This window comes from Callithrix jacchus, chromosome 10 (genome assembly GCF_049354715.1).
Source record: "Callithrix jacchus isolate 240 chromosome 10, calJac240_pri, whole genome shotgun sequence".
NCBI classification, from domain to species: domain Eukaryota; kingdom Metazoa; phylum Chordata; class Mammalia; order Primates; family Cebidae; genus Callithrix; species Callithrix jacchus.
The window spans coordinates 72,320,671-72,338,180 of record NC_133511.1 but is presented as its reverse complement, the minus strand read 5'-3'; the positions used below and the strand labels follow the sequence as shown (position 1 = coordinate 72,338,180).

Here is a 17,510-nt window from a genome sequence, read left to right as displayed (position 1 = left end):
TAGGAGCGCTGTCCGTGGTGCGGCCCTTGGACCGCGAACAACGAGCTGAGCACGTACTGACGGTGGTGGCCTCAGACCACGGCTCTCCGCCGCGCTCGGCCACACAGGTCCTGACCGTCAGTGTCGCTGACGTCAATGACGAGGCGCCTACTTTCCAGCAGCAGGAGTACAGCGTCCTCTTGCGTGAGAACAGCCCGCCTGGCACATCTCTCCTCACACTGCGAGCAACCGACCCAGACCTGGGTAAGACCTGGGAGGATGAATTGTGAGTGGGATGAACTGGGGCAAGAAAAGCATTTTTACCCTCTGATCGCCCTCCATGTTGCCCCTCCTCAGGAGCCAACGGGCAAGTGACTTATGGAGGCGTCTCTAGCGAAAGCTTTTCTCTGGATCCTGACACTGGTGTTCTCAAGACTCTTCGAGCCCTGGATCGAGAGGAGCAGGAGGAGATCAACCTGACAGGTACATGTTGACAGGACCCCAAGAACCTGAGTGGGGTGTTGTAAACACCAGTGTTACATGGACAGAACCCCCCAAAGTACTACCTTCTAGAAGTTTTTGCTTATTACCACAAAGCTCCTGTTACGTTTTTAGACCCTTTTGGGGAGTCGAGAATTTGGCAGGGTGCAAAATGAACTGACTTGTAGACTGTCAAGACTGTGACCATACAATTCTAAAATGCATAATGTCACAGCTGTGCCCTCAGGCCTCCCTTAGATACTGCAGCCATTTAACAGAGGAGCATATTGATACTGAATATTGGAGGGGTGAAATGACTTGCCCAAGCTCATGCAGCTTGGAAGTGGCAGGGCTGGGACTTGAACTCAGATCTTTTCATACCTCATTTAGTGCCTTTCCTGTTACACCACCACTAGTCCAAGATATATTTTGCACACACCAAGCATGGGAGGTAGGACACATGTATGTTTATGTATGCATGACACTTGTGCCTGGGAAGTGTGCAGAGATGGACATTTTCTGGTTTGTGTGCACCTGATGAACATGTATGAACACTGTGTGGTGTGGATTTCTCCATATGATGAGAGCAGGCTAGACCTCATTGATTTTGCTTCCCCACAGTGTATGCCCAGGATAGGGGCTCACCTCCCCAGTTAACTCATGTCACCATTCGCGTGGCTGTGGAGGATGAGAATGACCACACACCAACCTTTGGAAGTGCCCATCTCTCTCTGGAGGTGCCTGAGGGCCAGGACCCCCAGACCCTTACCATGCTTCGGGCCTCTGATCCAGATGTAGGAGCCAATGGGCAGCTGCAGTACCGCATTCTAGGTGAGAACTTTCCCACTCCCACCAACTCAGCACCCACTTGCCTGGTTCTTGCACCTTCTTGACTGCTGCCAATCAGTGAGTGTATCTGGGTCTCCTTTTCCCTCTTGATGTTATCCACCTTTTCTTTCATGCTTATATCAGTGTATCTCGGTATCTCTTTCCATGCTCTTTATCTCCCTCTGTGTCTCCATTTCTATCTTCCTATTTCTTTTATTTCTCATTTGTCTATCCCTGTAGAGCAGACGTTCTCAAACTTTTTTGATCTCAGAAACCCTTAACACTAATTTTTGAGAATCCTAAAGAGTTTTTATGTGGATTCCATCAGTATTTACTGTATTAGATATTAAAACTGAGATGATGTTAAAATATGATTGTGAAACAAGCCAATGAAGTATACAGCATAGTGGTATTTCTGTGTAAGCACAAGGAAATGCTAAGATTTCAAGTAACAATTTGTTGGACAGTAATGAATTTCAGAGATTACAGCAGGTATAACTGAAGATAGCTAGAACAAACAATCTCTGAAGACACACACATTCATGCTTTAATCTTTCTATCTAGAATATTTTAGAAAACACAGGAATACATAAGAACATATGTATTAACCAAGACATCATCACATGTCACAGAGCATCTGCAAATTCTACTGTACATCTGTGAGATAATGAGAATAAAAAGGGCATATAATGGCTTAGTAGTGCTATGAAATAATTTTATCTTAGACATATGAAAAGGACTTAGGAACTCCAGGGGTTCCCAGACCACACACAGATGATACAAGCTGCTTTATAGTATCTTCTGTTACTTTCCATTTCTGTTTTTCTCTGTTTCTCTCCCTTTCTCTCGTGTTCACTTGCTTTTGTGCACATGCGTATGCTCGCTCTCTCTCTCGCTCTCTCTCTCTCTCTCTCTCTCTCTCTCTCTCTGCTGTAGCCTATAAATCACCCCCATCCCCATGACACATGTGTATTTATATGTGCATGCCCTTCTCTGCAGATGGGGACCCATCAGGAGCCTTTGTCCTAGACCTTACTTCTGGAGAGTTTGGCACCATGAGGCCACTAGACCGAGAGGTGGAGCCAGCATTCCAGCTGAAGATAGAGGCCCGGGATGGAGGCCAGCCAGCTCTCAGTGCCACTCTGCTTCTGACAGTGACAGTGCTGGATGCCAATGACCATGCTCCAGCCTTTTCTGTGCCTGCCTACTCTGTGGAGGTGCCGGAGGATGTGCCTGCGGGGACCCTGCTGCTGCAGCTACAAGCTCATGACCCTGATGCTGGAGCCAATGGCCGTGTGACCTACTACCTGGGTGCTGGTACAGCAGGAGCCTTCCTGCTGGAGCCCAGCTCTGGAGAGCTACGCACAGCTGCAGCCTTGGACAGAGAACAGTGTTCCAGCTACACCTTTTCTGTGAGTGCAGTGGATGGTGCAGCTGCTGGGCCCCTAAGCACCACAGTGTCTGTGACCATCATGGTGCGTGATGTCAATGACCATGCACCCACCTTCCCCACCAGTCCTCTGCGCCTGCGCCTGCCCCGCCCAGGCCCCAGCTTCAGTACCCCAACCCTGCCTCTGGCCACACTGAGAGCTGAAGATCGTGATGCTGGTGCCAATGCTTCCATTCTGTACCGGCTGGCAGGCACACCACCTCCTGGCACTACTGTGGACTCTTACACTGGTGAAATCCGTGTGGCCCGCTCTCCTGTAGCTCTAGGCCCCCGGGATCGTGTCCTCTTCGTTGTGGCCACTGACCTTGGCCGTCCAGCTCGCTCTGCCACTGGTGTGATCATTGTTGGACTGCAGGGGGAAGCTGAGCGTGGACCCCGCTTTCCCCGGGCTAGCAGTGAGGCTATGATTCGTGAGAATGCGCCCCCAGGTGGGTCCCCAGCCATGTCTCTCCAATTCGAACTCCAAAATGGGCTGGAATTGCTCATTGAAAATGTACCCCAAACTCTCCCAGTCTAGTGCTTACAGTCCAATAATACCATTCTTTCTGCAGGGACTCTTATTGTCTCTCCCAGAGCTGTCCATGCAGGAGGCTCAAATGGACCCATCACCTACAGCATTCTCAGTGGGAATGAGAAAGGGACATTCTCCATCCAGCCTAGTACAGGTAAGGAAGAGGAGCAAGAGTTCAGTGCAGGACAGGACAGGCTACTGGGGAAGTAGGTTGTTTGTGTCAGAGGAGCCTTTGATGAGGGCTCTCCGTGAGTAAGGGGTCTCAGAGAAGGAGGCTCCAGGGCAAGCAAAGGAGGCTGTCACTGATGCATTCTGCCTCCTCCAGGAGCCATCACAGTTCGCTCAGCAGAGGGGCTGGACTTTGAGGTGAGTCCACGGCTGCGACTGGTGCTGCAGGCAGAGAGTGGAGGAGCCTTTGCCTTCTCGGTGCTGACCCTGACTTTGCAAGATGCCAACGACAATGCTCCCCGTTTCCTGCGGCCCCATTATGTGGCCTTCCTACCTGAGTCCCGGCCCTTTGAGGGGCCCCTGCTGCAGGTGTGGGGTGTGACGGAAAGATGGGGGGCAGGGCTAGTCAGACTTTTCTGTGACTAGACCAGTGCCAACAGCCTTCTACCCTCACCAGGTGGAAGCAGATGACCTGGATCAAGGCTCTGGAGGACAGATTTCCTACAGTCTGGCTGCATCCCAGCCGGCACATGGATTGTTCCACGTAGATCCAGCCACAGGCATTATCACTACCATAGCCATCCTGGACCGCGAGATCTGGGCTGAAACACGGTGAGGCCTGGCCCTGTGGACCCAAGACCCCATCTTGGGCCTGTACAGTTTGAAGTCCTGCCTTGAACCCACCTTGGTCCCTTGACCACATCCTGAATTCCCTAGTCCTAAGCTCTGTCCTGAGTCCTAGCCCTGCCCAGGGTTCCCCCTTATTGCCATGCCCCACCTGATGATTGTGCTTTGTGTCCAGGTTGGTACTGATAGCCACAGACAGAGGGAGCCCAGCCTTGGTGGGCTCAGCTACCTTGACAGTGATGGTCATTGACACCAATGACAATCGCCCCACCATCCCCCAGCCCTGGGAGCTCCGAGTGTCAGAAGGTGAGGCTGGGTAAAGTGGGTGGTATAAAGGGTGACAGAGAGACATTTGTCTCCACCCAACGGCTCAAGGTGGGGCTGGGTCCATGCCAAACATACTTGTCTCGTGTATTTCAGATGCATTATTGGGCTCAGAGATTGCACAGGTAACAGGAAATGATGTGGACTCAGGACCAGTGCTGTGGTATGCGCTGAGCCCATCTGGGCCCCAGGATCCCTTTAGTGTTGGGCGCTATGGAGGCCGTGTCTCCCTCACGGGGCCTCTGGACTTTGAGCAGTGTGACCGCTACCAGCTGCAGCTGCTGGCGCATGATGGGCCTCATGAGGGCTATGCCAACCTCACAGTGCTTGTGGAGGATGTCAATGACAATGCACCTGCCTTCTCACAGAGCCTCTACCAGGTATTGACACCCCTGGATTCTTGTACACCTGGGCCTGGGTTGTTCCTGTTGGAGGGAAGTGTCAGAGCTGGTAGCTGCAGAGGTGGGCTAGATGTTGGAGCTGATCTGGGAATGGGAAGGTCCCAAGTCCTGTGAACTACATCCTGTTTTGCATCCTGTACCCAGAAAGGGGAGACGGTGGGCATTTCCCATTCGAATACTTAGGAGTAGGGGCCAAGTTGGAATGGATGCCAAGCAGGGCTCAAGGAACCAAGCTCCAGAACAGGCAGCATGGACAACAGGGAAGCCTGGCCATAAGCATTTCTCCTCACACTTCAGGTAATGCTGCTTGAAAACACCCCCCCAGGCAGTGCCATTCTCTCTGTCTCTGCCACTGATCGAGACTCAGGTGCCAATGGTCACATCTCCTACCACCTGGCTTCCCCTGCTGATGGCTTCAGTGTTGACCCCAACAATGGTGCGTCTTTCCCAGGATCTGCCCCTTGTTTTTGACTGTTAGGCTATAATCTGACCTCATTCCTAGAATTTGTTACTCAAACTCTTTAACTCCTGGATCTCTGGCCCAGGCAGGACATTTCCTCCCCACTGTCTTCACTATGAGCCCCTTGTTGACTGCATGTCTAGAAGCTGTTCCCTAAGTTGTGAATCCTTGAGGTTATCCCATTGTCTCCCAGCACATAGGCCATTCCCTGAGTCTTGACTTCTAAAACAATTTCCTAGATTCTGAAGGGTCACTCTTCTGCTCACTCACAGCCTTTGCTGACTATATTTCTTTCCCTTCCTTTCTCTTCTCAGGGACCTTGTTCACAATAGTGGAAACAGTGGCCTTGGGCCATGAGGGGTCAGGAGCAGTGGATGTGGTTCTGGAAGCACGAGACCACGGGGCTCCAGGCCGGGCAGCACGAGCCACAGTGCATGTGCAGCTTCAGGACCAGAATGACCACGCCCCGAGCTTCACATTGCCACACTACCGTGTAGCTGTGACTGAGGACCTGCCCCCTGGCTCCACTCTGCTCACCCTGGAAGCTACCGATGCTGATGGAAGCCGTACCCATGCCGCTGTGGACTACAGCATCATCAGTGGCAACCGGGGCCAAGTCTTCCAGCTAGAACCCAGGCTGGCTGAGGCTGGTGAGGGTGCTGGACCAGGCCCCCGGGCACTGGGCTGCCTGGTGTTGCTTGAATCTCTAGACTTTGAAAGCCTGACACAGTACAATCTAACGGTGGCTGCAGCTGACCGTGGGCAGCCACCCCGAAGCTCAGTTGTGCCAGTCACTGTCACTGTACTAGATGTCAATGACAACCCACCTGTCTTTACCCGAGCATCCTACCGTGTGGCTGTACCTGAGGACACACCTGTTGGAGCTGAGCTGCTACATGTAGAGGCCTCTGACGCTGACCCTGGCCCTCATGGCCTCTTGCATTTCACTGTTAGCTCGGGGGACCCATCAGGGCTCTTTGAGCTGGATGAGAGTTCGGGCACCTTGCGACTGGCCCATGCCCTGGACTGTGAGACCCAGGCTCGACATCAGCTTGTAGTGCAGGCTGCTGACCCTGCTGGTGCACACTTTGCTTTGGCACCGGTGACAATTGAGGTCCAGGATGTGAATGATCACGGCCCAGCCTTCCCACTGAACTTACTCAGCACCAGCCTGGCCGAGAATCAGCCTCCAGGCACTCTCGTGACCACTCTGCATGCAATCGATGGGGATGCTGGGGCTTTTGGGAGACTCCGCTATAGCCTGTTGGAGGCTGGGCCGGGGCCTGAGGGCCGTGAGGCATTTGCACTGAACAGCTCAACAGGGGAATTGCGTGCACGAATGCCCTTTGACTATGAGCACACAGAAAGCTTCCGGCTGCTGGTGGGTGCTGCTGATGCTGGGAATCTCTCAGCCTCTGTCACTGTATCAGTGCTGGTGACTGGAGAGGATGAATATGACCCCGTATTTCTGGCACCAGCTTTCCACTTCCAGGTGCCAGAAGGTGCCCGGCGTGGCCATAGCTTGGGTCATGTGCAGGCCACAGATGAGGATGGGGGTGCTGATGGCCTGGTTCTCTATTCCCTTGCCACCTCTTCCCCCTATTTTGGTATTAACCAGACTACAGGTGCCCTGTACCTGCGGGTGGACAGTCGGGCACCAGGCAGTGGAACAGCCACTTCTGAGGGTGGAGGCCGGACCCGGCGGGAAGCACCGCGGGAGCTGAGGCTGGAGGTGGTAGCACGAGGGCCTCTGCCTGGTTCCCGGAGTGCCACAGTGCCTGTGACCGTGGATATCACCCACACTGCACTGGGCCTGGCACCTGACCTTAACCTGCTATTAGTAGGGGCCGTGGCAGCCTCCTTGGGAGTTGTGGTGGTGCTTGCACTGGCAGCCCTGGTCCTAGGACTTGTTCGGGCCCGTAGCCGCAAGGCTGAGGCAGCCCCTGGCCCAATGTCACAAGCAGCACCCTTAGCCAGTGGCTCACTGCAGAAGCTGGGCCGGAAGCCACCCAGTCCACCACCCTCTGAGCACCTCTATCACCAGACTCTTCCAAGCTATGGTGGGCCAGGAGCTGGAGGACCCTACCCCCGTGGTGGCTCCTTGGATCCTTCACATTCAAGTGGCCGAGGCTCAGCAGAAGCTGCAGAGGATGATGAGATACGCATGATCAATGAGTTCCCCCGTGTGGCCAGTGTGGCCTCCTCTCTGGCTGCCCGTGGCCCTGACTCAGGCATCCAGCAAGACGCAGATGGACTGAGTGACACATCCTGTGAGCCACCTGCCCCTGAAACCTGGTATAAGGGCCGAAAGGCAGGGCTACTGCTTCCAGGTGCAGGAACCACTCTCTACCGAGAGGAGGGGCCCCCGGCCACTGCCACAGCCTTCCTGGGGGGCTGTGGCCTGAGCCCGGCACCCACTGGGGACTATGGCTTCCCAGCAGATGGCAAGCCATGTGTAGCAGGTGCACTGACAGCCATTGTGGCCGGCGAGGAGGAGCTCCGTGGCAGCTATAACTGGGACTACCTGCTGAGTTGGTGCCCTCAGTTCCAACCACTGGCCAGTGTCTTCACAGAGATTGCTCGGCTCAAGGATGAAGCTCGGCCATGTCCCCCAGCTCCCCGTATCGACCCACCACCCCTCATCACTGCTGTGGCTCACCCAGGAGCCAAGTCTGTGCCCCCCAAGCCAGCAAACACAGCTGTAGCCCGGGCCATCTTCCCACCAGCTTCTCACCGCTCCCCCATCAGCCATGAAGGCTCCCTGTCCTCAGCTGCCATGTCCCCCAGCTTCTCACCCTCTCTGTCTCCTTTGGCTGCTCGCTCACCTGTTGTCTCACCATTTGGGGTGGCCCAGGGTCCCTCAGCCTCGGCACTCAGCGCAGAGTCTGGCCTGGAGCCACCTGATGACACGGAGCTGCACATCTAGCTGTGGCCCAGGCTGGGCCCCGACCTGGGATGCGTACAGTGTCCCCAATGCAGGTCCTACTCTGAGCCTGCCCTGGGCAGCCTCAGACCATGACTGGCTACGGGGAGGCCACTACCAGGCCCCAGCTCTCCACCGTCAACTCCCCAGCCCCCTCAGAGCACTAGGACCACAGAAGCCCTGTTGGTCACTGACCTGTGGCCAGGTCCAATGTGGGGAGAAATATGAAGGAGGTAGCAGCCCTGGGTTCTCCTCAGTGAGGGCTCCCTGCTCTGCACCAGCACCCTGAGATGGAGCTGAGACTTTATTTATTAGGGGGTAGGGGGATGGAGGAGGTCCCTCCAACATATTTGGACCCAGCTCCTTTGGGTTCCACTGACCCCCCTGCCCCTGCCCAGAACCAAGTGCCAATTCTCACTCTGGAGCCTTAATAAACTGCAATTTGTATCCGGTCTCCGGCTTTGTCAGATAGGGATGACTGGAAGACACCTGGCAGAGTACTGTGGACACCTTGGGAGGCACAGAGCGGTGGTGGGGTAGGGATGGCACTGGGAGCTCAGGAGCCTAGCCTGAGGCTGATGATCACATCTCTCTGCAGCTAATGTTTTCCTTCTACTATGAGCAAGAGGCCAGCAGGGCCTTGAGAGGGATCGGTTCGGTGGGAGAGGGGATTGGGGGATGACCAGCTCTGGGCCTGAGGTTCTTAAAATAGATTCAGGTGGATACAAGAGCAGTCAAGTGGTTTGTTTTTGTTGGGGCCACTAAAAATCCATATTGTAATAATAGGTCAATCTGTTGAAACTTTGTCATGTCAGGCTCTCTGCAGCAGGCTGTCTTGCTGCAACTCAGTGTAAATTTTCAGTCGTACAAAGGGATTTGAGAACCACTGGTGTAGACTGTTCTGTGGGAGAGCCAGACTGTGAGAAAAAAGCAACTGGCCAATGTTTGAGAAGTTCATAGGATTGAGGAAATTGAAAAAAAAAAAAAAAAAGGCTGTGCATGGTGGCTCACGCCTGTAATCCCAGCACTTAGGAAGCTGAGGCAGGCAGACCACCTGCAGTCGGGGGAGTTTGAGACCAGCCTGACCAACATGGAGAAACCCCATCTTTACTAAAAATACAAAATCAGCCAGGCATTGTGGTGCATGCCTCTAATCCAAGCTATTCGGGAAGCTGAGGCAGGAGAATCACTTGAACATGGGAGGCAGAGCTTGCAGTGAGCCGAGATCGTGCCATTACACTGCAGCCTGGGCAACAAGAGTGAAACTCTGTCTCAAAAAAAAAAAAAAAAAAAAGGTTGTGGTCAAAGATAAATGTTTCTGAGCATGGTGCTAGTAAATACAGCTCTAGGATCCAAGCTCAGTGAAAAAGTAGAGAGATCAATGGACAGGAAGAAGTCAGATTAATAGTGAGGAAAAACAATAGCTTGAAAAACCAGAAGGTTATAGTCTATGAGAGGATTCTATAATTAGAATTTCAAAGGTAGAGCAGTTTTGAGAAACAGCAAGTCCAAGTGTAGTCATGGGACTGGTCTGCTCAAGTGAAGTGAATGGGTTTAATGAGATGAAAGAAATGGAAGGTTAGGGTGTTGAATTATCTTTTATCTAGATATTTTGATCATCTAGATCAAATGATCACAGGAGTTGGGGTGGACAGAAAGGTGAAGTGCCATAATCTTTAGTGTGGGGATATAATCTGTAGGTCTATGGATATCAGTGGCCTGTAGGACAAAAGAAAAGAGTATTGAGGTCAGAACAAGGGATTTCACATGAGTATTGGATTAACGGTTTTGGAAGTTAAAATGACACTGCTGACATCAACTTCCATATGGATTTGGAAAAAAAAAATAGAAGACTGCAAGGGAATTGAATCCTCAGGGTACTGTCAATGAAAATTCTCTTGTAATGACCCCAATTAGAAGTAGTCAACTCAGACCTCCTTGTAGGCTTTGAGTTACCATTAGGAAGAAGCAAAGATCTATTTCCATCTTATCCACCTGAGCCCACTAAACAAGATGCAAGATTCCTCCATGGCTCTTGGAACAAAGCTGATTTCCTTGAAAACTTTAGGAACCCATAACAAACAGGAACCCAGCTGATTGTAGATCTCCCGGGAAGCTACTTAAAACTGGAAACTGATTTGAATAAAAGGATCCTGATCTTTCAAAAGCTCTACTCTGTTCATAAATGTAGTCCTAGAATGAACACAAAATTGATAACACGGGGACATAGAGGGTAAGGGAGGAAAAAAATTTTTTTCACTGCAATCTTTCAAGGCAGATCACTTATATAAGTCTCCATATTGTAAATGCAGAAACCAGGCTCTGAGAGGTTATTTTGCTGATACACACCTAGGAAGAACCCCAGTCTGTGGGTCTCCAGAGCCTACTCACTTATAGTGATTCCCAGGGGACCAGGCTCAGGACGCAGGTGGGGAGCCCTGGGCTTAGTGCTTGGCTGGCCAGAGGGGAGAATCCGAGTGGCAGCCCTACCCTTGCCTAGCATTCAGGACCACCCATGCAAGGGAGGAGCCAGCACCGTCACTAGTTGCTAGGCGGAAAGTGGTGGCGGTGGTGGAATATAAGGCTCATGTGATCTGTCACATGACAGTAGACCTGCGGAAGGGCAGAATGGGACTCCAAGCCTGGTGAGAAACTGAGAGGGCTTGGGAGAAAGGGATAACGTTGGAGGGAGTACATGTTGGGAAGGTGGGAATACAAAGACAATCTAGCTCCCACTGAAAACCACCTGCTGCTCCTACAGCCTCCTAGGGCTCTTTGCCCTCATCCTCTCTGGCAAATGCAGTTACAGCCCGGAGCCTGACCAGCAAAGGACGTGAGTTGACTTAGCAAAGACCGCCCCCTTCCCCATGCCCTGTTCTGTCTCCCACTGTCCTGGTCCTAGCTTCCCTCACCCCTGTGCCAGCTCGTAGTACACACTCCATAGCTTCATCTCCAGGTTCCCAGGCTCAGTCCCCTATCATTTACCTCATGAGATCTGTATCTGCTCCTAGGGATCCTACCCAAGGTCTCAGCTCCTAATGTGGAACCTTCCATAACCAATATTTTCCATCTCCTCCCCAACCAAAGCCATGTCCCTGACCCCTAACCTTACAGGCTGCCCTCAGGCTGGGTGTCCCTGGGCCGTGCGGACCCTGAGGAAGAGCTGAGTCTCACCTTTGCCCTGAGACAGCAGAACCTGGAAAGACTCTCGGAGCTGGTGCAGGTTGTGTCGGATCCCAGCTCTCCTCAATACGGTGCCTGTTGGGACTGGGGACAGGATGTGGGATGCAGTGGAGGGACATAGGGCTAGGTTGGGCATGGAATAGTGATGATGTCAGGGCCTGCCAAGACACTTGTATTCCTCATGCTAGAAATCTAGAAGGGGATATGGTTCAGCATGCAGGCTTTATGGTCAAATATGGACTCAAATTCTGACTCTGCTACTTACTAGCTACCAGGCAAATGGGGAAATAGCATCTGGTACAGCTTAAGTTCCTCCCCCTACTCTCGAATCCATTCTAATTTCCTCTTCTATTCATATACTAAGGCTGCCAGTTCTAACTCCCAGAGAGCCTTTGTATTAGTCTACTTCTTGCTGTCCTTTGTTACCACCAACTCAGTTGTTTATTCCCTCTCCTGGACTACTGCCCAGCTCCCCTACCAATCTGCAGTCTTCTCCTTCCACACCCCTCCTCACTGTACTCCCCTACTTTGCTTCAAAAGTCTCTCCAACAGTCAAAATGGATTGGATCCTTCTCCTAGTTAAAGCTCTTCACAGCAGGGGAGAGTGTGCACATGTGACAGCAGAGGCTGGGGAGGGGGCAGTGTGATTCACCCAAGGTGAGCACTAGTGTGCATGGCGGGAAACAGTGACTCACCATCGTGTTAAGTTTAAAATCAGTAAGTATGTAAATCTGAGCTAAACTGGATAACTGGTGCCAAAAGTTTTGAAAACATTTACTGGAGATAAGCTTAAAATGGAAAATTTATTATGTATTAACCTCAATCATTTTTCATGATCATGGCAATATATGCTGTGGTATGGGATTTGCAACTTACTAGCCTTTAGGGTAAATATATATTCTTGGCCATGGCATTTCAAGTCTCTCCAGCCTTTTCTTCCTCTGCTCCCTAAATACACCCTACACCTGCACAGCCCTCCTTTACCCTGTTCCAGGCTTTGGGAAGTCCTGATTCCTCATAGTTGAGGTCCAAAGAGAGGACTTTGGGAAGTGAATGAGGGCGAGTGCCTATTCTGAATCCCTGCAGGAAAATACCTGACTCTAGACCATGTGGCTGATCTGGTGAGGCCATCCCCACTGACCCTCCACACAGTGCAAAAATGGCTCTTGGCAGCTGGAGTCCGGAACTGCCGTTCTGTGATCACACAGGACTTTCTGACTTGTTGGCTGAGCATCCGGTGAGAGAGAATGATTGCTCCATGGAGGGAACCAGTCATCCCATCAGTGAGATGGACGGGAGGGAGCTGAGGCCTTGCTGGGGCTTGTGGGTGGGAGCTAATGCATGGGGAGACAGTGACTGACTGCCCAGGGATGCTCAGAGGCAGCTTCTGTTCTGTTTTGAGCTTTCTGACCTCTGTTCTCTGACCTCCAGACAAGCAGAGCTGCTGCTCCCTGGGGCTGAGTTTCATCACTATATGGGAGGACCTGCAGAGACCCATGTTGTAAGGTCCCCACATCCCTATCAGCTTCCACAGGCCTTGGCCCCCCATGTGGACTTTGGTAATACCCAGTGGGGTGAATGGGGGTTGAGGCAGACAGACCCAGGGGCTGGGGAAGTTTAGATGCCATTGGGGACTGGGGATGGGGTATAGTAGAGTGGGCATTACAGTCTGTAAGATCTCCTCAAACCTGACTTCTCCCTACAGTGGGGGGACTGCACCGTTTCCCCCCGACATCATCCCTGAGGCAACGTCCTGAGCCACAAGTGGCAGGGACTATAGGTATACATCTGGGGGTGACCCCAAATGTGATCCGTAAGCGATATAACTTGACCGCACAAGACGTGGGCTCTGGCACCAGCAATAACAGCCAAGCCTGTGCCCAGGTGAGCCAAGCAAAGAGCCCCAGGGTCCTCATAGCCTCTGCTCAGTGTCCTCGGTGCCTTACCACCCTGGGACTCACCCTCAGACCCATGATCCCTGTTCTGACTCCCTCCATAGTTCCTGGAGCAGTATTTCCGTGACTCAGACCTGGCTGAGTTCATGCGCCTCTTCGGTGGCAACTTTGCTCATCAGGCATCAGTAGCCCGCGTGGTTGGACAACAGGGCCGGGGCCGGGCTGGGATTGAGGCCAGTCTAGATGTGCAGTACCTGATGAGTGCCGGTGCCAACATCTCCACCTGGGTCTACAGTAGCCCTGGTACTGCCAAGAGGACTGGACAGTGGGGAAGGGGGTGGGAGGTGGGTGTTGGTCCCTGCTACCTCAAGGGAATGCTATAAACTGGAGAGAGATCCTGACAATTCCCAATGACTATCCTTGTGCCCACCCCTCAAAAAAAAAAAATCCAGGCCGGCATGAGGGACAGGAACCCTTCCTGCAGTGGCTCATGCTGCTCAGTAATGAGTCAACCCTGCCACATGTGCATACTGTGAGTTATGGAGATGATGAGGACTCCCTCAGTAGCGCCTACATCCAGCGGGTCAACACTGAGCTCATGAAGGCCGCCACTCGGGGTCTCACCCTGCTCTTCGCCTCAGGTGACCTCCTGCCCTAAACTTAGACACCCCCTCCACCCTTGCAACCTGGAAACTTTGGCCCCACAGTGACCCCTGAGCCTGGTCTCTAACTCACAATCTAAACTGAGACCTTCCAACTGGGACCACTGACCTGACCTCTAAACTCTGACCTCCTGCAGTAATAGCTGACACCTAAATTTCCTCTCTGACATCTGAACCCACATACTAAGCCCTAACAAATTAATGAGTGCTACATTTGGTCTCTCTCAGGTGACAGTGGGGCTGGGTGTTGGTCTGTCTCTGGAAGACACCAGTTCCGTCCTTCCTTCCCTGCCTCCAGGTAAGAACTCTAGCCTACCACTCAGGTATAACCACCACCTTTCACTTGTGAACTCATGATGTAGAACCTTTGTCTTGACTCCACCATGTGCTCCTGTGGTTCAGCTTTAAGCTTTGCCTGTCCTGGCTGCTGCACTCCTGTCTCTTCTTCCTGTAGGTCCCAGTCCCCAAATCTCTTATGTGGGATACAGCTCCCACTGTTTCTTTTCCTCAGTCCCCAGGCATTTTAGTGGAAGATTTGGTGGATGTTCTACAGAGAAAAGTGTGCACAGTCACCTCAGGCCATGCCTTGAAGGCTCAAAAGTCTTAGTCAATCCCATATACATGCTTCCCCACAAAGTCTAATTTCTCCAGCAAGACCTGGGCCATACTCACCCCTCCCCACACATCTTGGAGGTCTGCTTGCATCCCCTACTATCTGAATGCTGTCTTCTGCCCTCAGCCCCTATGTCACCACAGTGGGAGGCACAAGCTTCCAGAATCCTTTCCGCATCACAAATGAGATTGTTGACTATATCAGTGGTGGTGGCTTCAGCAATGTGTTCCCACGACCTTCATACCAGGTACATGTGTTTATGTGGATGGATGCAGGGTGAGAGTGGGGATGGGGGATCCTCAGTTCAGCTGACTGCTGGGCAGGCCACAGGCCAATTTCTCATTCAAAAATGCCTTTCAGGAGGAAGCTGTAGCCAAGTTCCTGAACTCTAGCCCCCACCTGCCACCATCCAGTTACTTCAATGCCAGTGGCCGTGCCTACCCAGATGTGGCTGCACTTTCCGATGGCTACTGGGTGGTCAGCAACAGTGTGCCCATACCATGGGTGTCTGGAACCTCGGTGAGAATCAACCCATCTCCAAACTCTCACTCAGGAATTACTCTTACCCACTAACACCTTGAGCACCTTGTATCCAGAACCCAACTACTTAGAGATGTCTCATACTCTAAAGCTTTACTCCAAAAAAGTCCAGTCACTCAGAACCCCTGACTTCTACTTGCACCTTCACTCTTGCAGGCCTCTACTCCAGTGTTTGGGGGGCTCCTATCCTTGATCAATGAGCACAGAATCCTCAGTGGCCGCCCCCCTCTTGGCTTTCTCAATCCAAGGCTCTACCAGCAGCATGGGGCAGGACTCTTCGATGTGAGTATGGAAGGGAAGGGTGTGAACATTTTCATGCAACTATGGGGAGTGATAAGGGGTACTTGGGGGGCAGTTGGGATGCTGTTGATTGGCCTCTGAAATGTGAATATAGGGTAGGGAGGTATACTCTTTAAGTACTGGTACGAGCAGGCCCAGATCTGATGCCACCCTCCTCCCTAGGTAACCCATGGCTGCCATGAGTCCTGTCTGAATGAAGAGGTGGAGGGCCAGGGTTTCTGCTCTGGCCCTGGCTGGGATCCTGTGACAGGCTGGGGAACACCCAACTTCCCAGCTTTGCTGAAGTCTCTACTCAACCCCTGACCCTTTCCTATCAGGAGAGGTGACTTGTCCCCTGCCCTGAAGCTGGCAGTTCAGTACCGTATTTTGCCCTGTTGGAAGCCCTGCTGAACCCTCAGCTGCACACTGATGCAGACAACTTATCTCCCTAACCCTGAAATGCTGTGTGCTTGACTTGACTCTCAACCCTACCATGCTCCATCATACTCAGGTCTCCCTACTCCTGCCTTAGAATCCTCAATAAGATACTATAACTACCATTTTTTGAATGCCTCTTCCCCCACAGCTCATCTTCCTCTTTCAATCAGGCTTTTCCAAAGAGTTGTATACAGACTCTGTGCACTAGTTCACTTCATAATCACTCCTCAATTCATTGCAAGGAGAGCTCTACTCTCACCTTTTACTCTTTCCTATCCTGACATCCAGAAACAATGGCCTGCAGTGCATACTTCTCAATCTTTGCTTTATGGCCTTTCCATCATAGTTGCCCACTCCCTCTCCTTACTTAGCTTTCAGGGCTTAACTTCTCTGACCACTGTTATCTTTCTCCTTCATCAGCTTCTGCTTCTTCATGGAATGCTGATCTGCATTGCTCCATTCGTAGGGTTTTGCTTTTCTCAGTTTACTCATTGTCCCCTGGAACAAATCACTGACATCTACAACCACTATCATCTCACTAAATAAGACTTTCTATCCAAAAGTGATTGACACCCCAAATTTAAGACGTGTGATACTCAACATTTCATCTTCCACCTTCCCAACCCCAAACAATTCCATCTCTTGTTTCTTCTTGGCAAATGATGCTATGCTTTTTCCAACCAAGCCAGAAACCCATGTCATCTTTCTACTCCACCTTCAATCAACAAGTCCTACTGACTGTACCTCTTAAATATATCTTCATCAGTCCACAAGTCCTTCCAATTATATTTCCCAAATATATCTAGAACTTATCCACTTCTATCCCCACTACTACTACATTTTTTAGGGCCATGTTCTCCTGGAAAAACAAACAAACAAAAAACAACAACAAAAAAGTGTTCTTCCTGCCAACCCCAAACCATCTTCCAGAGTAAAATGCAAATCCCATCAGGCCACTTGATGAAAACCCTTCAAGGATTACTGGATAGAGTTCAGGCTTTTTTATTTTTCCAATCATAGTTCACAAACCTTCCTTGCTATTTGTTCCTAAGTAACAAATCATTTTTCCTCCTCCCTCCCCAAACTCCTAGAACTCTCACTCTTGCTCAAGCTGCTCCGTCCCCTTAACACCACCACCCTTGATAAAATTGCCTCGTTAATTTCCAGAATTCTTGCAAGACTCAGCTCAGAAGTCACCTTCTGTCATGAATGCTTTGATTCCCTGAGGCTACTTTATTTTGGTATGCGTAAAAAAACCCCTAGATTTTCTAAACAAAACCTCTTTGAATCTTGGTTCTGAAATGGACTAGGAGACCGACTGGGTCAAGTAAGTTTAACACCCTGAAGCTGTTTCCTCGTCTGTTAAGTGGGAATATCAATACCTGCCTTTCATAATAACGAGGAAATAAAGTGAAATAACGTTGATACGAATGCTTGGGACCTGGGAGTAGGTAGCAGATGTTAACGCCCTTCCTCCCTTGCACTGCACCCCCTGTGCCTACCTCTAGCATTGTAACATCCACATAGTATTGAAATGGCCAGTTTACTTGTTTGGCTTCCTTTCCAAGACCGCTGGTGCCTAGAGGACTAGAATCACGTCCTATTTAACTGTAATCCCCAGACCCTAGCTCAGGAGTTGGCAAATAAGAATTAAATGTCTGCTACATTGAAAACCCCACGTCTTTCACTCGCTGTGATTTTTGCGTATGCTGTTGACTCAGGCTGAAACCCCTCCTCCTCCTACAGCAG

At 51.3% G+C, this 17,510-nt stretch overlaps 2 protein-coding genes across 3 annotated transcripts in view; both read left to right on the top strand.

The window, feature by feature from the left end:
- The window catches only part of DCHS1 (dachsous cadherin-related 1), a 33,945-nt gene extending 25,347 nt beyond the window's left edge, over window positions 1-8,598 (top strand). Inside the window, exons 11-21 of the mRNA XM_035265669.3 lie at window positions 4-243; window positions 337-462; window positions 1,081-1,290; window positions 2,287-3,165; window positions 3,289-3,402; window positions 3,574-3,785; window positions 3,874-4,028; window positions 4,219-4,349; window positions 4,464-4,747; window positions 5,066-5,204; window positions 5,543-8,598. Coding sequence (XP_035121560.2) covers window positions 4-243; window positions 337-462; window positions 1,081-1,290; window positions 2,287-3,165; window positions 3,289-3,402; window positions 3,574-3,785; window positions 3,874-4,028; window positions 4,219-4,349; window positions 4,464-4,747; window positions 5,066-5,204; window positions 5,543-8,154 — 5,102 coding nt within the window. The 3' untranslated portion in view covers window positions 8,155-8,598. The remainder of the gene's footprint in view (window positions 1-3; window positions 244-336; window positions 463-1,080; window positions 1,291-2,286; window positions 3,166-3,288; window positions 3,403-3,573; window positions 3,786-3,873; window positions 4,029-4,218; window positions 4,350-4,463; window positions 4,748-5,065; window positions 5,205-5,542) is intronic.
- Window positions 8,599-10,757: 2,159 nt separating this feature from the next.
- Window positions 10,758-17,434, top strand: TPP1 (tripeptidyl peptidase 1). 2 transcript variants are annotated; one of them, XM_078340398.1, is made up of 13 exons: window positions 10,758-10,796; window positions 10,913-10,984; window positions 11,266-11,405; window positions 12,421-12,571; window positions 12,766-12,893; window positions 13,040-13,218; window positions 13,334-13,532; window positions 13,682-13,870; window positions 14,120-14,189; window positions 14,631-14,751; window positions 14,865-15,023; window positions 15,201-15,326; window positions 15,507-17,434. In XM_078340398.1, the coding sequence occupies exons 1-13, from the start codon at window positions 10,780-10,782 to the stop codon at window positions 15,645-15,647; spliced, it is 1,692 nt and encodes a 563-aa protein (XP_078196524.1). In that variant the 5' UTR covers window positions 10,758-10,779; the 3' UTR covers window positions 15,648-17,434. The 2 variants fall into 2 exon arrangements, with proteins under 2 accessions (XP_078196524.1, XP_054097977.2); XM_054242002.2 differs by having other exon boundaries at window positions 13,682-13,875; window positions 14,125-14,189.
- Window positions 17,435-17,510: the final 76 nt, after the last annotated feature.

What these genes read in the sequence shown, in the direction of transcription:
- TPP1 (XM_078340398.1), top strand. An exon ending in ACAGCCAAGCCTGTGCCCAG is followed by an intron (nt 13,219 to 13,333) that starts GTGAGCCAAGCA and finishes CTCCCTCCATAG; the next exon opens with TTCCTGGAGCAGTATTTCCG. An exon ending in CTGGGTCTACAGTAGCCCTG is followed by an intron (nt 13,533 to 13,681) that starts GTACTGCCAAGA and finishes AAAAAAATCCAG; the next exon opens with GCCGGCATGAGGGACAGGAA.